The sequence below is a fragment of the Mytilus californianus genome, unplaced genomic scaffold (assembly GCF_021869535.1).
Source record: "Mytilus californianus isolate M0D057914Y unplaced genomic scaffold, xbMytCali1.0.p SCAF_1, whole genome shotgun sequence".
NCBI classification, from domain to species: domain Eukaryota; kingdom Metazoa; phylum Mollusca; class Bivalvia; order Mytilida; family Mytilidae; genus Mytilus; species Mytilus californianus.
Window position 1 is genome coordinate 11,625,927 of NW_026262581.1, and position 19,184 is coordinate 11,645,110.

A 19,184-nucleotide genomic window follows, 5' to 3' on the forward strand; every position below is an offset into this window, starting at 1 on the left:
AAGTTAAATTTTGGACCCCAATTTGGACCAACTTGAAAACTGGGCCCGAAATTAAAAATCTAAATACATGTTTCGATTCAGCATATCAAAGAACCCCATATATTCAATTTTTGTTAAAATCAAACTAAGTTTAATTTTGGACCCTTTGGAAGTAAATGTAGACCAATTTGAAAACTGGACGCAAAATTAAAAATCTTAATACATGGTTATATTTGGCATATCAAAGAACCCCAATAATTCAATTTTTGATGAAATAAAACAAAGTTTAATTTTGGACCCTTTTGACCTCAATATGAACCAATTTGATAGCAGGGCCCACAAATAAAAAATCTAAATACATGGTTAGATTCAGCATATCAAAGAACCCCATATATTCAATTTTTGTTGAAATTAAACAAAGTTTAATTTTGGACCCCAATTTGGACCAACTCGAAAACTGCGCCCGAAATCAAAATTCTAAATACATGTTTAGATTCAGCATATCAAATAACCCCATATATTCAATTTTTTTTAAAACTAAACTAAGTTTAATTTTGGACCCTTTGGACCTTAATGTTGACCAATTTGAAAACTGGACCCAAAATAAAAAATCTAAATACACGGTCAGATTTGGCATGACAAATAAATAAATGTGGTCAAAGATTTTTCAAATTTAATGCGCCATACTGTGCAATTAAAGATTACTTCTTGAAATTTTTCAATATTTGAAATTTGAAAAAAAAATAATATTTGAAGAATAATTCTTTTTAATTTCTGAAATCTGATATGAGAAAAAATTGACCCCCCACAATTTCTTATTACCCCCCCCCCCCCCCCCACCTTTTCACCCAAAAAAATTCTTTCCCTCAATAATCATAATGGTCATAATCCAATTCATATTTCCAATGGAATTTGCAACCATAATTACCCATTTAAATTTACCATAGTGCTAACTTAATCTATTTTATAATAGAATTTAAAATATGGTGTCAAATCTTTCATATGGATTTTTTTGTAAAAAAAAAAAAAGATGCAACATTTGCAGATATTTTTACTGTTCTTCCTTTATAAAAATGCATTTCTTTAAACATAATTTAAAAGCAGTGTAAGGGAAGTAATCAAAATGTTGTACGTGGATTACCTCCCTTACACTGTTTTAAATTGTCTTAATTGTTCATTAACCATTACTTTGAACATAATTTAAATGCAGTGTAAGGGAGGTAATACAAATGATGTATTTGATTTATCTCCCTTACACTGCTTTAAATTATGTTTTGTACTAAAGTATTTGTCCATATAAAAATGCTTGTTTTTTGCCCCTTTTTTTGCCCCTAATTCCTAAAATTTTGAGACAATTACCCCCAAAATCAATCCCAGCATTCCTTTTGTGATATGGAACCTTGTGGTACAATGTCAGAGAGATCCATACACTAACACACAAGTTATGTCTGGAAGTTACAAAAATGCTTATTTTTGGCCCCTTTTTGGCCCCTCATTCCTTAACTGTTGGTACCATAACCATCAAAATCAATCCCAACCTTCCTTTTGTGGTATTGAACCTTATGGTAAAATTTCATAAAGATCCATTCACTTAAACTAAAGTTAGAGTGCGAAAACCAAGGTGTCTTCGGACGACGACGACGACGACGACGAAGCCAACGTCATACCAATATACGATCGCAAAATTTTTTTGCAGTCGTATAAAAAGTGCCTACCAGTAGTCGACACAGAACAAATATGTCAAGATAGTTCGTTTTTATGTCAAAAGTGAGCATTTTCTTTGCATGTACTTCTGAACATAAACAAAAGCATTTTTTGGAGTCTCTATTTCTCTGTGATCTATAAGTTGCTAAGTTCAAATAAAGTCTATTTCACTTGATTTAAGCCAGAGTAAAAATGCTCTTCATTTATTCTATATATCATACAAACATTATTGGAGATTTTCCTGTAAAATTCTGGGGTGAAAAAAAATCTTTAGAAAAACAAAAATTTGTCTAGATATAAACTGAATTACAAATTTAAATAAAAACAATTACTGGTATACAAGAGTGTAGGCACAAAATGTACATTACTTTTCTGCATATAGGTTGATTGATTGATTAATTGTTGCTGTTTAAAACAGGGCTTCCAAAATTATTTTTAGCCAGCCAGACATTTTATATATTATCCGGATTTTAATCCCTTAAGACTAAATAAACAAAAGGCAATTATGCCCATTAAATTATGGTTATCAGTTGCCGAGTTGGCCATCCCAATGATTGACATTAAAAAAAACGATATTAAACTTTCTTTGATTCAAATTCGAAGTTCTGACGTAAACTGTTAAATTGGCAGTGCATCATTCAAAGTGTGCAACATCAGCGTACTTATATCTGCCTTAGACTCTTTATTTGTGCAAAATAACGTTGTCAAAAACTACTTTACTTTCGTTTTTATACTGGATGTTATCTTGACAATGGTAAAACATGGACCAGAGACGGATACGTAAATTCTGTGTACGTTTGCAAAGCGTGAATGAGTGGAAGTAGCTCTTTCTACGTTATTTCTTCAAGAAAATATTCGAAATAAACGTGAGATAAAGGTATCAATGACAATTTAAGCATTTTTTAAAGAAATTAGGATGCATAATTTAATTTCACACCTGCGCACACGTGTACTAGTTCAAACAGAGACATGTCTCTAGGTTCAAACAACGTGGTTATGACGATTTTTCATTTTCACCTTTTGAATTTTTTCATCAAATCATATTTGTAAACGTATTTCTGATAATTTAAATCTATTTGGCTAAATTAATTAGATGCAAACCGCTGAAATGTAAGAAAATAACTTTGAATAGACCGATCAATGTCCGGTTCAAAATAGTTTACCTGTCACCCGAACAGGTAAATTTCTGCTGTTTGACAACTAATTAGCCTTGATTAAAATGAGAAGGTATTAAAGTAGGGGTTGTTTTGATAGTACTTAATGATCATGTCACTTTTATGACCGGAAATGGGTGGCTGTTGAAGGCAAAACGTTGGGTCAAAAAGATCGCGAATTATGTTTAAATGACCGTCTCTTGTAGCCTTGAAAACTAAAAAGTAGATGACCGTTTCATGCTTTGCCCAGCCGGACTTTTACCGGACATTATACAAATGTCCGGCATATATGACCGTTTTGGAAGCCTTGGTTTAAAACCACTTGCAGCACACCTAGTTATATTCTGGCAGTAAACTTTTATTGCTTGAGGAAGTTGCATATATAAAAAGTATCAAACTAAGCATATTTATACGAATCTCACCTTTGAATCACATCCACAGAGAGGAATAGGTTTAGTAACATTACTCTTAGTTTCATTGGCTTTTACTCGAGGTATAATATTAGGTTGATTTAAAATATGGTTTAGTGCTCCTACTGTTCCATTGTTTGGTGCTGGAGTGATACTTGCTATCTCTGAAAAAAAGCAATTTTACAAATATTAAACCTTTAGATTTCATGCTAGATAATTTTCTTGTTTGTAATGGCACAATTTTATATATTCAAGTAATGGCTCTTTAAGTAGCAGACAAATGTATGCTGGAATGAAATTTATTCATAAAGAACAGGTAAAAACCTTTGAGATTCATACAGTTTTGATTATTTTATGTGAAATGTGCATTTTTCATATCTTCATAAGTATAACCTGATTGCAGGTTTTTTATGTTGAGAGATGACTTTTTTTATCATTTTCATTGGACAGAACTGCTTGAATATATGTATAAAAACTTTAAGTTTTATTTCGTTTTAAATGAGAAAGTTCTTAATTTTATTGATATCTAGCCTTATACAAGTATCTTATCTTTATAAAAAAAAATACCACTACAGGGTTCGCTTATGCTTGATCCCTCAAATTATGACATCATATAGAAAAACAGTTGATTGCATCAAATTTGAACAGAAATGTTGTAGCTATCAATCTTACTCAGAGGTGTTTTACTTAAGGTACTGAGTACTTACCACACATAAGATTATATAATTCAATATTTTCAAAAGGTTTTATTTCTAGTTGTTGTTTAAATGCTGGTCCATGTGCCAAAAACAAAGCCTACAATATGAATTATGCAGATAAACATACTGCCAACAGAGTTCATAAATTATAACTCAATTCCATAACCAAACAATGGACAAGGCTATTTCTATCAAATAAATACAAAACAGAATTCTATCTGCATGTTAGAATGAAATTTGTTAATCCCTTGCAGATAAGTAGTGTTCCCTGTTACATTGTTTAAAAAATTGTCAAGTCCTACTTAATTCTTTTTTTTAAATCTTTACAGTACACATTAATTTTTTTCATATGGAAAACTACCCTACAATCATTCTTGTATAAAGTTTTAATAAAATCAGTTGAGTTACTGTGCATAAAACTTACATGCATAGATTTGTAAAGATTATCCCATCCATGGTTTCCACCAGTACACCAAAAAGATTTTGTACTGAAATATACAATAACCACTTATTGTGGATTGTTAGTTCCTGAGGGTATCATAAGCTTGGTAGTCAATACATCTGTACTGACATAATTTATAACAAAATTTCTCAAATTGTACGTTTATAAATTTCTAAATTATTAAGAAACTAAGATTATAACTCCCTCAGGCAAAGTTGACCTTAGATGGATTTGGTCATATAGCTCTTCACTAGTTTCAGTACTTATACACACTTGGCTTTCAAATATTTGGCTTTGAGCTTTCCTGATGAATGTAAATCCAGAAAAGCCCATTGGACACAAAAAAATTACATAGTGTTATTTTCGTTTTATATTTCCATAGTTACATGGACAGCTTTTAATCAATAATTTGATTGATTGTTGTTTCTTAACATCCAAGCAATCAAGATCAAGACGTAAACAATATTGGGTAAGACAAGCAAAAGAGTACAAGATTTTAGTTATGAAAATTTATACTTGTCATGAAATCTGGACATAAACTGAACAAAATCAACTACCCAGAAAATAAGGTTTATATAAAAAGATAAACAAATATTTTTTTTAATTCAACCAACAGCTATTCATATTTCTTTCTTTTTTTTTTGGTGGGGGAGGGGGGGGAGGGGGTTTTGACATTGCCAACAAAACACAATTTGCTTGGTATTACATAATTACATAGATCTAGAGAGAAAGGTCATTGACAAGTAAAAAAAAGCCACACTTACTCTGTAACTAGCCACTGATCCTGCATATCTAATAATACATCACCAATTCGTTTGTTGTTAAGGTAATGGAAGCGTTTTGGTGCTGTTTCTTTGGTAAACACTTTCATAGCTGGGTTTTTGCACATTAACTCATCCGTTATCTTAGATACAGGTACATGAGTGACATCTAGAAAAATACAATAAAAATCATCAGAAAACTTTATCATTATAGAAGAATATTGTGTCAATAAATTACAAAGTCATCATGTTTTTGGGGGCCTTAGAGGCCAAGCTGTCTAAGTAGCTTGTCTATAGTGATCAACTCCTAGGTTGTGTGTTTTAATAATGAGAGGACATACCGGAGGTGATACTATCTTCATAAGATAATACAATATTGTCAAAAAAGTTATGGCATTTGCTTTAAGAATTCTGTAAAAGGTTTTTATAAAAATTAAATAACAAGTTAAATCTGTTTGAGAATCATGGTTGCCAGGGCACAAATGAGTAGGTTCTATAAGACCTTAATATGGCCCTTATTTGTAGATTAAATTTCAAATCATGATTTACTGACTGACGCCACAATGAATCAAAGCTAAAACTATAAATTGATAGGAAAAAGATCTTTTTGCTGAAAATTTACAACAAAAAAGATCTTTTAACATTATATTTTTATAAGAATTTACATATCTAACTTGAATAGTTCGTTTGTCTAAGCCTACGCTTTATGTTTCCTAGCCCTAAATCCAGATAATTTTGTCAGCTTTCACCAAAACCTCTATTTTGGCCTAGTTTGGGTGTAAATGTTATAGTTTTATAGATCTTGTAGATCATGACATTCTTTGCTTAAAGCTTGCTATTTATGGATTCAGTGAGTATGCAGTAGGGTTTTTTCAGGTCATACCTAAGTAATAGAACACAGCAAGTAAACATTTGCAATGTTAATTCTGATAAAAAAGATGTGAAATTTGGTGGCCCCCAAGGATCTATACTAGGTCCTCTATTATTTGTCTTATTTATAAATGACCTTCCCCTTTGCATTAAAAATTGTAAAACAGACTTGTATGCTGATGATACTACTCTTCATAAAACTGGGAAAAACATTGAAAATTTACATGATGATGTACAAGAAGATTTATGCAGAGTTGAAGAATGGTGCAAAATGAATAATATGTTCATCAATACTAAAAAAACAAAATGTTTGGTTACTGGAACAAGTCAGAAGTTAGAAGTTATCAACTCAATCTTTTCAATCAAATTTACAAATAAATTCAGAAACACTACAAAATTCATTATGTGAAAAATTATTAGGTGTTAAAATTGACAGCACACTTAGCTGGACAAATCAAATTGATCAAATTTTTGCTAGCATTTCATCAAGAATATACCTTCTTTCTAAATTAAAGAAATTTTTAGATATTAATGCCAGGAAAGCATATTATAATGGGAATATTCTGCCGCTCATCGATTACTGCTGTATTGTTTGAAAAGAATTTAAAAATGAAGGGATAATAAGAATATTAAAATTTCAAAAAAGAGCAGCAAGATTAATTCTTGATGCAGACCCTTTATCCCCATCAGCCCCCTTATTTAAAGAACTTGGATGGATGACAGTAGAAAATATAATCAAATACCACAAATATTTACTGCACCACAGTACCTACTTATTATCTGTTAATAATCCTTATGCTTTAAGGGGTGTTACTCAAGGTAATTTGATAATTCCTAAGACAAAAACTGAACTGTTTAAAAAATCTTTTGCTTATTCTGGATCAGTTTTATGGAACGGACTACCATATGAGATGAGTAAAGTGCAAAACACTTTTTGTTTTAAACAAATTATAAAATGATACTTGAGGCAGTCCCAATATTCAGTCTTGAAATGATTGCAACTATTACTTTTTTAGAATGTATGATTTTGATTTGTATATAATATCTATTTACTAAATGCACTCTGTAACTGTTTTATATGTTCTAATGGTACATGTACACTTCAAACTATCATGACTATACGATTGTGAACTGACTATGTGTTAATATGTTGTATGTTTGCTTTTTTTCTCTTATTATTATTTTTTTACTTGTATTGTATATAAGGGCCTCATGGAAGATAAGTTATTGTAACTAACTGTGTTTACCCTCTTTAAATAAAGAATTTATTATTATTATTATTATTATATTATTATTATTATTATATGAAAAGCATGACAAAAATAGTTCTTTTTCACTTTCTTAAATGTCTTTTCATTAACTTGATACCTTTTTTTAACTTGAAACAATGGACTTAATATTTTGAGCCAAATATGGCCATTACCTAACATACTCCTTAAAAATGATAGATTTGCTTATTGCTTATTGAACAGCATTCTAAATGTCATTGGTTTATCATTCTGCAGTGCTTCTTAATATACACAGTGTCTAACATACTGCTGGCATTTTTTAAACATGACGCAATATCAATGGTCAATTATAAGTGCTTATTCTGAAATAGAACTAGCCTAGAAATAAGCATAAGATGTTAATGACTACACTGGGAAAAAAATGACTTGTGTCTTACCTACAGTGAAATTTGGTCGAAATTGAAGCAAAAAGTACATATACTTTTATGTAGCAAAATATTTATCAACACTAACATTATGTGGTTCCACACTTTTAAAATTACAGTGTCATATCATAAAGTCTACTGAAAAGTAAGAATTAGTACAGTTCCATGTGGCCTATGAAACATATTATTTGAGATTAAATTTAGCTTACTTTCTGTTTTGACTTTATACTTTGATATCCTGGCATAATCATTTTCAATTCTTCCAAATGTTCCATCGAATACAAGTACTTTTTTTATGTCATCAGGCATATACTCAGGAAGCTTGACTATGTTACTACAAGACACATGCTGCATACCTGTAAAAATATGACAAACTTCCATTCATTGTAATGTAGGTTTCACTGTAAAAATGCTTTAACAAATAACCTGTATAACAATTGGTCCAATCAATCAAGCAAGGAAATACTGATTGATTGCAAAAAAGATATTTTCTGGCAAATATTACAAAGGCATCTGTACATATTAAAACAGATCACCAAAAAAACATTAAGTGTGAGCAAAGTTATGTACAGTACAGCATTAATCATATTGTGTTGATATCCAATATTTAATGTATAATATGCTTTCTTTATTGTGTGCTTTAGTTTTAGCACATATGATTTGGGGGAAAAAGGGGGGGGGGGGGGGTGTGTTTCACACATAAAACTGGTTTAACCCCTCCACATTTTGTGCCTGTACCAAGTCAGTCTATTTGACTTTGTTTGTGCATCTGTTTTTGTCAGAGAAGTTAAATGTTGGTGGTTTATGTGATGTGTACTGTTCAGTATTGTGATTCCCATTATCCTTCTCGTATATTACTCTTACTATTATCAGCAGTATGGTCTGGATACTTTAAACTTTTCCATGAACAACAAATTATTATCAGCTGTTACCTTTATAGACAAAAAGATGGACTCATTTGATAATCAGGTAAGTTTGGCCATTCTAATTCTAATAAAAAAAATTACCGTGATCAGCTATAACAATAAGATTGACACAATCATGCAGTCCTTCCTGATATAAAGTGTTCATCAATCTACCTAACATCTCGTCAGCCGTCTCTAACTGACCATTAAGCTATGGAAAAAATCATTTGCATTACTATATACATTAAGATTAATGTTGAAACATATGACTAGTTTGTTATCTTCCACACAAAAATTACTTTTTTCATTCAATGACTGAATCCAAGATAGTGGTTTTTTTTTTAATTTTCATGAGTGGTCAAATACTGTACTTTATGGAGTAAAATCATTTTTTTTTTAAATACTTTAGCAAGTCAACCATGTGTTACTCTTTAAGTTTCTGCTGCATTTACTTGTCTTTAACAAAATTTTAGTACTAAAAGTTTCATGAACCCCGTTTTGAAGTTGAATTCATAAAGTAAATACCAGTTCACTATCAGGTCCTTTCTGGTGCCCTGCATGATCTGGTTCATCAAAGTATAATGTAATTATGTCTGGTTTCTTGTCATCAGGTAGTAGTAACCATTCCATTACTTTCTCAAGTCTTTCTGGGAATCCTATTTTACTGTAACAATAAGACATTACAATAACATGCCACATTTATAGTAAAAACCTTAATTCTGAACTAGATTAACCGTAAGTTTGACAGACTAAACAGTGTCTACCATGGTTAATTTTACAAAGGAACTAAAGCATTAATATAATTTTCTATGCAGTTTCATCAAATTAAATCTGTTGTCATATATAATTATATATGTCAGGAAATGAAAGATTTGTTTGCTCGAATAAGTCTTGTTAAAATCGATTTTACAAAGCAAATGAATTTCAATCAAATAATTGATGAGAGTTTAATATTTATGCTTATGGTATCCTTTAAGTCCAAATAAAATAGACATCTTGAATAGCTATTTTAATTTTTTTGCTACATCCTAGGGAGGTGTCCAAGCAAAAAATGAAAACTAATCTTCAAAGAAGTCAACTATTTCATACTTTTTAAAAAAGGTTTTTTAAACACTTATAATGGGTATTGATTCAGGGCTTCCAAAATTATTTTTAGCCAGCCAGACATTTTATATATTATCCCGATTTTAACCCCTTAAGACTAAATAAACAAAAGGCAATTATGGTAATCAGTTGCAGAGTTGGCCATCCCAATGATTGACATTAAAAAAAAAACGATATTAAACTTTCTTTGATTCAAATTCGAAGTTCTGACGTAAACTGTTAAATTGGCAGTGCATCATTCGAAGTGTGCAACATCAGCGTACTTATATCTGCCCAAGACTCTTTATTTGTGCAAAATAATGTTGTCAAAAACGTTACTTTCATTTTAAATCTGATACCGGATATTATCTTGACAATGGTAAAATATGGACCAGAGACGGATACGTAAATTTAGTGTACGTTTGCAAAGCATGAATGAGTGTAAGTAGCTCATTCTACGTTATTTCTTCAAGAAAATATTCGAAATAAACGTGAGATGAAGGTATCAAAACAATTTAAGCATTTTTTGAAGAAATTAGGATGCATAATTAAATTTCACACCTGCGCACATGCGCACACGTGTACTAGTTCAAACGGAGACATGTCTCTGGTTCAAACAACGTGGTTATGAAGATTTTTCATTTTCACCTTTTTAATTATTTCATCAAATCATATTTGTAAATGTATTTCCGATAATTTAAATCTTTTTGACTAAATTAATTAGATGCAAACCGGTGAAATGTAAGAAAATAACTTTGAATAGACCGATCAATGTCCGGTTCAAAATAGTTTACCTGTCACCTGAACAGGTAAATTTCAGCTGTTCGACAACTAATTAGCCTTGATTAAAATGAGAAGGTATTAAAGTAGGGGTTGTTTTGATAGTACTTAATGATCATGTCACTTTTATGACCGGAAATGGGTGGCTGTTAAAGGCAAAAGGTTGGGTCAAAAAGAACGCGAATTATGTTAAAATGACCGTCTCTTAAGAAAGCCTTGAAAACTAAAAAGTAGATGACCGTTTCGTGCTTTGCCAAGCCGGACTTTTACCGGACATTATACAAATGTCCGTAATATATGACCATTTTGGAAGCCTTGTATAATTGATCTGTAAATAATGACAATAACATCATAGCAGCTGTGTTGTAAATGTGTGTATTGGTTATTTCCAAGTAAAGAAATATTGTTATTATTGTATTAAGAGAGTTTATATGAGTTGTCAGAAGTTATTTCTAGTATTTCTAGTATATTGAATGAGTAATTAACGTACGTTTTACTTTATGTTATTAGATGTATCGATAACGTCATATATGGCGCAAATTTGTCATGTATTATTCAGAACGTTACCGTTGGGTTAATATTGTAATCGTGAACCCAAAAGTGTTCATTTGTGAGCTCTCAACTGGAAGAAATAATATGTCTTGATTATTTTAGTAACAAAAGTGTATTATTATAAGCATTTTGAGTCGAGGACTTGTATATTTTATGTCAGCGTTTGACGTTATGTTTTTCTTCTTGCTTAGAATATTTACTTCCGGGAATTTCAAATAAATACCAGTGCAACGTCACGTTCGTCAGTCTTTGCTGTGTTTACATTTGGCTTGCAGCAAGGCTCAGCCTGGGGGTTCCTAGAGGTGAGAAGCAGCGCATTTAGCTGTATGCCTCGCAGTTTATATTACAAGTAAGGTCGTAGTTTAGAGGTAAGAAGCAGCGCAGATAGCTGTATGCCTTGCATTTATTTACGTTGTCATTGTAGAATTTATTAAGATAATCCCGTTTGGTCCGTACAAAAATACAAGAGAAAGAATGTTATTTTAGTAGCTCCGCCCCGTATGTAAATTATATAATTGTTGCTCGAATATTGTACATGTATGGAAATATATCGGCTGTTCTAGAAGTTTAATAAAAGTATCATTTTCTACTATTGATTATTTATTCACGCTACCAATGATGAGAGAGAACAGACAACAGATTTGACGGCTGTATTTATTTATCCCTTAGTTAAGTCACAAGTTTTGTGAGTTTATTCGTATTTGTTGGCTTTAAAACTATACAAAAACATAGCAAGAAGCAGAAATTACGACAATGGTGGCAGCGGTTTAGTTCTCACGTTTCAAGGAATTTGGCATGTCTATTTTTAGAAATATTAATTTCTATGGAACACACTAAGTGACAAATATTGTGTATGGAGTGCATTTAGCTCTATACATTATACTGTTATAAATAGAATATTTTGGAAAATATATGAGTGCATTTAGCTTCTAAAATTAAGAAAATATTTATAAAGGAGGTGCATTTAGCTTCCTAGAAAGAAAAAAGAAAATATTTATTTATAAAGGAGGTGCATTTAGCTTCCTAGAAAAAAAATATTTATAAAGGAGGTACATTTAGCTTCCTAGAAAGAAAAAAGAAAATATTTATTTATAAAGGAGGTGCATTTAGCTTCCTAGAGAAAAAAAATTTAAAATATTTATAAAAGGAGGTGCATTCAGCTTCCTAGAAAGAAAAGAATATTTGTAATGGAGGTGCATTTAGCTTCCTAGCAAGAAAAAAAAATATAAAGGAGGTGCATTTAGCTTCCAAATAATTATTTATTAGAGAAATAGAGGTGTAGTTAGCTTCTATTGGCATATTATTGGGAACATTGTTTGATTTTAAACATGGATCTTAGAAATAGAAAAATCCCAGCTCCAAATTTTGGAAGGGGGAAAGTATGAAGAATATAATTATTTCACAGAGCGGAACTGTTGAGCCCTGTAATTTAATAGATTTTGGTATAGAAGATGGTGTTAATTTATCTACCTCCAGCCCCACAGTAAGTCCTATAAACTCGCCTGTGCAGAATACTAGGACGATTGAGGAAAGTAAGACGAATTTGAATAATAACGATATTATTGCGATTCTAAGGGACATTACAGCAGAGATTGTCCTTTCTCCAGAGGAAAAAGAGGGAAACCAGAAAATACAAATACTTCCGGAGGGAACCAGTTTGGATTTACAAGTCAGGATTATCAGAAATAGTTGGGCCTATATAGCAGATAAGCCTACTGGCCAAATATCAGAATATTTTTGTGTAGATTCGGATTTTTTATAATGTATATATGAAACTTGTGTGATTTTTTTGTTATTGATAAAATGTAAAAAGTGATTTAATGGTTTATTGAGAAGACTTGTAATATTTGTTTATCCACTGAGTATACAGTACACTAAGCACAAATATGTATAGATTGTTGCACTTTAAGAAATATATTGTGATATTGAAATTGTTTTTAAGATTTTAGAAAAGAGGTGATTTTTTATCAGAATCTAGAATTTGATGGTCCTATTGGCGTTGTTGTCCTTAATGCAGTAAAGATTGTTTAATACTATTTTGGTGGGAAGCTGCTTTCGGTGGGTGTATATTGACAGTTTGGATACTTATAAGGAGCCATTTTTGTTTTGGCGGAGATTAAGTTAAGGCTAATGATTAGTCTAGATTGCAATATACATTTTGGTTACACCATGGGTATGCTGAGCTATAGTCTACACCATTTTAGATATTTCTCGGGGAATACTGATGACTATTTTTTATTAGTTGTACTTTTGTACCTATTTTTATACTTATGTTTGTATGGTACATCAGTATCGAAGATTGTGTATAAATTTATACGCGGGGTACCCTTGTGGTATAGAACTTGATAGGACATTTGTTGGCTTATGGTTTAAAGCCTGGTGTTTAGAAGAAGTTGAGCTTCATGATGTTTATAATTCTAGCGTCTGATAGAATGGAGAATCTTGGATTGAACTTTAAATGGAGTATACGGTATTAGTGCTGTAACTGGATGCAAAAATAGACTTTTATTTTATATTTTCGATAATGACACAATGAAGAAAAATGTATATTTTGCCTTTTAAGTATTAACAGGCGCATTAGTTTGTTAACACAGACATTAGTTTTTATGACACAAACAGGCGCAGTAGTTTGTTGATGTATGGTTAAGTTTAAGTTTTAAGATAGCTGTAATATTTGCTTGTTTTTGGCAAATTAGAGATTTTTTATTTGTATAATAGAGTATTACGTACATAGCAATATTGTGAAAATTTTTTTTAAATGTATTGTCAGAATTGACAAGACCATATTTCGAGGACGAAATGTATTCTGGGGGAGGGGCAGTGTTGTAAATGTGTGTATTGGTTATTTCCAAGTAAAGAAATATTGTTATTATTGTATTAAGAGAGTTTATATGAGTTGTCAGAAGTTATTTCTAGTATTTCTAGTATATTGAATGAGTAATTAACGTACGTTTTACTTTATGTTATTAGATGTATCGATAACGTCATATATGGCGCAAATTTGTCATGTATTATTCAGAACGTTACCGTTGGGTTAATATTGTAATTGTGAACCCAAAAGTGTTCATTTGTGAGCTCTCAACTGGAAGAAATAATATGTCTTGATTATTTTAGTAACAAAAGTGTATTATTATAAGCATTTTGAGTCGAGGACTTGTATATTTTATGTCAGCGTTTGACGTTATGTTTTTCTTCTTGCTTAGAATATTTACTTCCGGGAATTTCAAATAAATACCAGTGCAACGTCACGTTCGTCAGTCTTTGCTGTGTTTACATTTGGCTAGCAGCAAGGCTCAGCCCGGGGGTTCCTAGAGGTGAGAAGCAGCGCATTTATCTGTATGCCTCGCAGTTTATATTACAAGTAAGGTCGTCGTTTAGAGGTAAGAAGCAGCGCAGATAGCTGTATGCCTTGCATTTATTTACGTTGTCATTGTAGAATTTATTAAGATAATCCCGTTTGGTCCGTACAAAAATACAAGAGAAAGAATGTTATTTTAGTAGCTCCGCCCCGTATGTAAATTATATAATTGTTGCTCGAATATTGTACATGTATGGAAATATATCGGCTGTTCTAGAAGTTCAATAAAAGTATCATTTTCTACTATTGATTATTTATTCACGCTACCAATGATGAGAGAGAACAGACAACAGATTTGACGGCCGTATTTATTTATCCCTTAGTTAAGTCACAAGTTTTGTGAGTTTATTCATATTTGCTGGCTTTAAAACTATACAAAAACATAGCAAGAAGCAGAAATTACGACAAGCTGGTTAAACATTGCAACATAAAGATAACTGAATAGAGTAATCAAATTATTTCTATAATACCTGTAAGACTTGTAATATTATACTGTATTATGAATGATATAGTAAGAAGGTAATGATTTGCAATAGATATATTTCAAATTCCTTTTCATATGAATGAGTAAAAACGGTTGATCTGATGTTAATCAGTGTAAATGACATTAAAGAACAATCAGCTCTTACTATGAGGTAATAACATAAGCGTTGAGACATTTGAAATGTACCTGAAAACCGGAACCAAAAAAATGTGAAAGTCATCTATCTGTTGCATTTCTAACAGTCTTAAAACAATAAACAAAACTCCAGTTTACTAACCCATCGTATCCTACCCACACGTCTGGATAACTTCCTAAACAAAAACAAAAAAGTTTATTAATGTAAGTTAAATGTTAACATCTGAAAAGGATTATGGAGTCCTTCCCTTCAAAAAAAAAAGAAAAACTGCAGTTCTTTAATCAAATCTTTACAAACCTAGGAATCAGGAACAGATACACAAATGAATTTATCTTAGCTTTAAAAAAAAGAGTACTTTATTATGAAATAAGATTAAAAAGGTTATAAGCTATGAATTTGCAGTTGATTGGTAAAGGACCAGCTGAGGTCAGAATTGTTCTATTTCCATTGAATATCTCAAATCAAAAGTCTTTATGAAAGTAAGTTCTAACAGATAATGCTATATCTAAATCGAAAGATCTAAGAGCCAAGGGAATCTGATAAATGATTTTTTTGTCAGCTGACCCATCTGGATGAAAAAAAAAGTCATAATTTTTTGAAAATTGAATATCTTGTAGATCACCTGAGATATTAACATCTGATCCTGGCCAAAAGAAGGTATAAGCTTTCTTTCCTTGCTTCTTTGCTGTATTCCAAATCTAAAATTTATCAAAACTTTGTAATATGAACTGTTAGATGTATATTCAATCCAAAACTTATTGTAACACTGAAATATCTCATAGAGAAAAGCTAAAAACAGCAATTAATGGGATGAAATGCATGAACAACATAAAGTACTTTCAAAAGTCATTTAAAAAGAAAATTTAACTTCTTTTGGAAAATGAAATTTGCAACACCATTTTAAACAATAGCTTGTCAGTTGTCATAGCTTCTTTAAACATAAATTTTGACATAAAACATTCAGAAAAAAGAAGACCTTGACGATGACTAGTCTTTAGATTACTTCTGTTGTTGGGTCTCTGTCTCATAGGCGCTTACATTTTTATGTCATATTAACCTTCTTAGATTAAATATATTAATAACAAAACTAATAAAAAATGTTGTTACAGTAATAAACTTACTGGTTCTCCTCCCCACCATCGAGGGTCCATTTTTGTATGACTTGAGAGTGAAAAAACTTCACCTATATTTGCATCATACATGTTGTTAGATATAATACCATGGGACTCTGGATACAAACCCTGAAAACAAGTCATTATTTTTACTAACATATACAAAATCATGCAATTTTGAAGTGCTGCTAATACAGAATTCAAAATTTATTTTTTACATGCAATAGTACAATAACAAACAAGTGAAACTGCGAGCTACTGATCACTGATGATACCCCCGCCCAAATACTTGATGGTAAACAGGAAGTTGTTTAGTGATGAATCTGAAATCGCATCACATGGTATAGCTGATTCATATAAACCCTGTAACCAAATTTCAGAAATCCTTGTAATGTAGTTCCTGAGAAAGATGCGACGAAAAATATTCATGTGACGGACTGACGGACGGACTGATGGATGGACGGATGGATGGACAGATGGACAGACAGAGGTAAAACAGTTTACCCTCACTTTTTTAAAGCTTGGGTATAAAGACAGAGGTAAAACAGTATACCCCCACTTTTTTAAAGCGGGGGTATAAAAAGTTTTTATTTTTGAAGTAGAACAAACAGCAGTGGATAATTGTTTATTTTCTTGTTCAAAAAGCTCATATTCCATAAAGATTTATGGCCTAATGTCCCATCCTGGATGAAGAAGATAGGTAGGTAGTATTCCTGAAACTGAAACTGGCAATAAACTGAACATTAAAAGATAGCTTTGAGATGGAAGTCACATCTTCAAAACTCTGCATATAAATAACAAATGTTTTGCTTTTTAAAGAGTTCTCTGAGTCCTTTTGGTGATTTTTAGTAGGATATACAAACCACATGTATGGTGATTATAACTTACTGTAGCTATTGTGTAATGGTTTGGGAATGTGACAGTAGGATATACAGATCTCATGTATGGTGTATGTACACCACAGGTCCTCAGTTTCTCTATGACAGGTGTTAGCTTTCTCTTCACATAATCGGCTCTAAACCCATCTAATGATATCAATAATAGTGGAATTTTCCTGAAAATAATCATGCTAATACATTTTAATATTGCCTTTATGAAAATATTGACATCAAAATTGATAGTATAAAAATGCAAAGAATTACAATGTATAAATGTCAGCAGCATTGTATCTAGTAACAAAAATAAATATGCAGTTGAGAAAATGTCATGTGACAGAAATTTATGTTGATTCATATTTTACTGGAAGTAAAACATAACCAGATATCATTTTCTTTTCATTTTAAACAATGTTGTCATTTCTGCCACAAAAATATAAAATATTAGATCCTCACAAACAATTACGGATATCTTTTTATTCAAATTTCATTGTGGGTGGGAAATTTAAGGATATAACATAATTTACCCTTGACACTTTGTAGTACTTGGAACACTACATGGTATGTCTTTCCAATGAAGGGACATCTTTGATGGATTCCACAATGATGTAGATAAAAATGTCCTTAAACTGGCAGCCGTGTCATCTGGTAAACCTGTCAGAAACTGGATCCCTGTTAATAACTCTATATCTCTTATTCTAGCAACATTCTCCATTAAATAATCCTCATCAGGCTAGAAATATATAAAAAAGAATGAAATGTTACTGTAATCTAGCTTAGTAACCATGCCATGTCAATACATTAACTCCTCTTTTCACTAGTTATCATCCATCATCAAATAAGGTAACCAATATGGGATATAATATTGTGCATTGCTCGTATTGAATGACATTTCTATGTTTCAGAACAAATTGTGTGGTGGTAGATGAAACAATGAGTATCAAAATAAGTTGTCCATTAGACTGAGTGTTTTATATTATTTTTATTACATCTTTATCCTATTTGAACCATTCTCTATATTCTCCTTAATTTTGAAAGTATTCTTGTGTTTTTATTGATTAACCTTTTAAAGTTTTATACATTCATCAACATCTTACAATGCAGTAACTTTGTACTTGCAAACAACAACAATATTTGACAATATATTTAAGCAATATAAATGACAGTTCTGTATCTTCAGTTTTATGAAAAATACCAGTAAATGTTTGACAACTTACCATACAGTTTGATACATTAGGTATATTTGGTATAATGTAATAAAAGCTTCTATATCGGATGTGTTAAAGATCTAGGATCAACAACTTACCATACAGTTTGGTACAGCAGGTATATTTGGTATAATGTAATAAAAGCTTTTATATCAGATGTGTTAAAGATCTAGGATCAACAACTTACCATACAGTTTGGTACAGCAGGTATATTTGGTATAATGTAATAAAAGCTTTTATATCGGATGTGTTAAAGATCTAGGATCAACAACTTACCATACAGTTTGATACATTAGGTATATTTGGTATAATGTAATAAAAGCTTCTATATCGGATGTGTTAAAGATCTAGGTTCAACAACTTACCATACAGTTTGGTACAGCAGGTATATTTGGTATAATGTAATAAAAGCTTCTATATCGGATGTGTTAAAGATCTAGGATCAACAACTTACCATACAGTTTGGTACAGCAGGTATATTTGGTATAATGTAATAAAAGCTTCTATATCGGATGTGTTAAAGATCTAGGTTCAACAACTTACCATACAGTTTGATACATTAGGTATATTTGGTATAATGTAATAAAAGCTTCTATATCGGATGTGTTAAAGATCTAGGATCAACAACTTACCATACAGTTTGGTACAGCAGGTAAGTGTGGTAATACAAATGACATAAGTTCAATATCAGCTGTTTTACAGTTGAGAATATCTCCATGGTTACAGGCTATTATGATAATGTAATAATGTGTAGGTATAGGTACTCCATCATCACTGACATACCTGAAACAGTAAATATTTAAGTGTCAATTTTTTGTAAGTATGATAACATGATTGTGCAGAGACAAACACTATCGCAGTTCAATTATTGTTAAGCTCAAAGTTATATTACAATAAATTTGGCCAGTTGGGCTCATTTAAAACAATACTTCAGAAATTTTTTTTTCCTTAATTTCAATTAATTTCTATTAATTACCTGCACATTCTTGTACACACAATTGTACTGCTAAATTTGTGTA

At 31.2% G+C, this 19,184-nt stretch overlaps 1 protein-coding gene across 1 annotated transcript in view; it reads right to left on the bottom strand.

The window, feature by feature from the left end:
• Window positions 1–19,184, bottom strand: part of LOC127700068 (uncharacterized) — a 75,875-nt gene that overhangs the window by 24,479 nt on the left and 32,212 nt on the right. The window contains exons 19-31 of the mRNA XM_052203563.1: window positions 18,798–18,948; window positions 17,485–17,690; window positions 16,971–17,136; window positions 16,092–16,211; window positions 15,593–15,668; window positions 15,112–15,145; window positions 9,103–9,241; window positions 8,680–8,788; window positions 7,882–8,028; window positions 5,152–5,317; window positions 4,370–4,433; window positions 3,955–4,042; window positions 3,260–3,411 (exon numbers count right to left, since the gene is read on the bottom strand). Coding sequence (XP_052059523.1) covers window positions 3,260–3,411; window positions 3,955–4,042; window positions 4,370–4,433; window positions 5,152–5,317; window positions 7,882–8,028; window positions 8,680–8,788; window positions 9,103–9,241; window positions 15,112–15,145; window positions 15,593–15,668; window positions 16,092–16,211; window positions 16,971–17,136; window positions 17,485–17,690; window positions 18,798–18,948 — 1,618 coding nt within the window. The remainder of the gene's footprint in view (window positions 1–3,259; window positions 3,412–3,954; window positions 4,043–4,369; window positions 4,434–5,151; window positions 5,318–7,881; window positions 8,029–8,679; window positions 8,789–9,102; window positions 9,242–15,111; window positions 15,146–15,592; window positions 15,669–16,091; window positions 16,212–16,970; window positions 17,137–17,484; window positions 17,691–18,797; window positions 18,949–19,184) is intronic.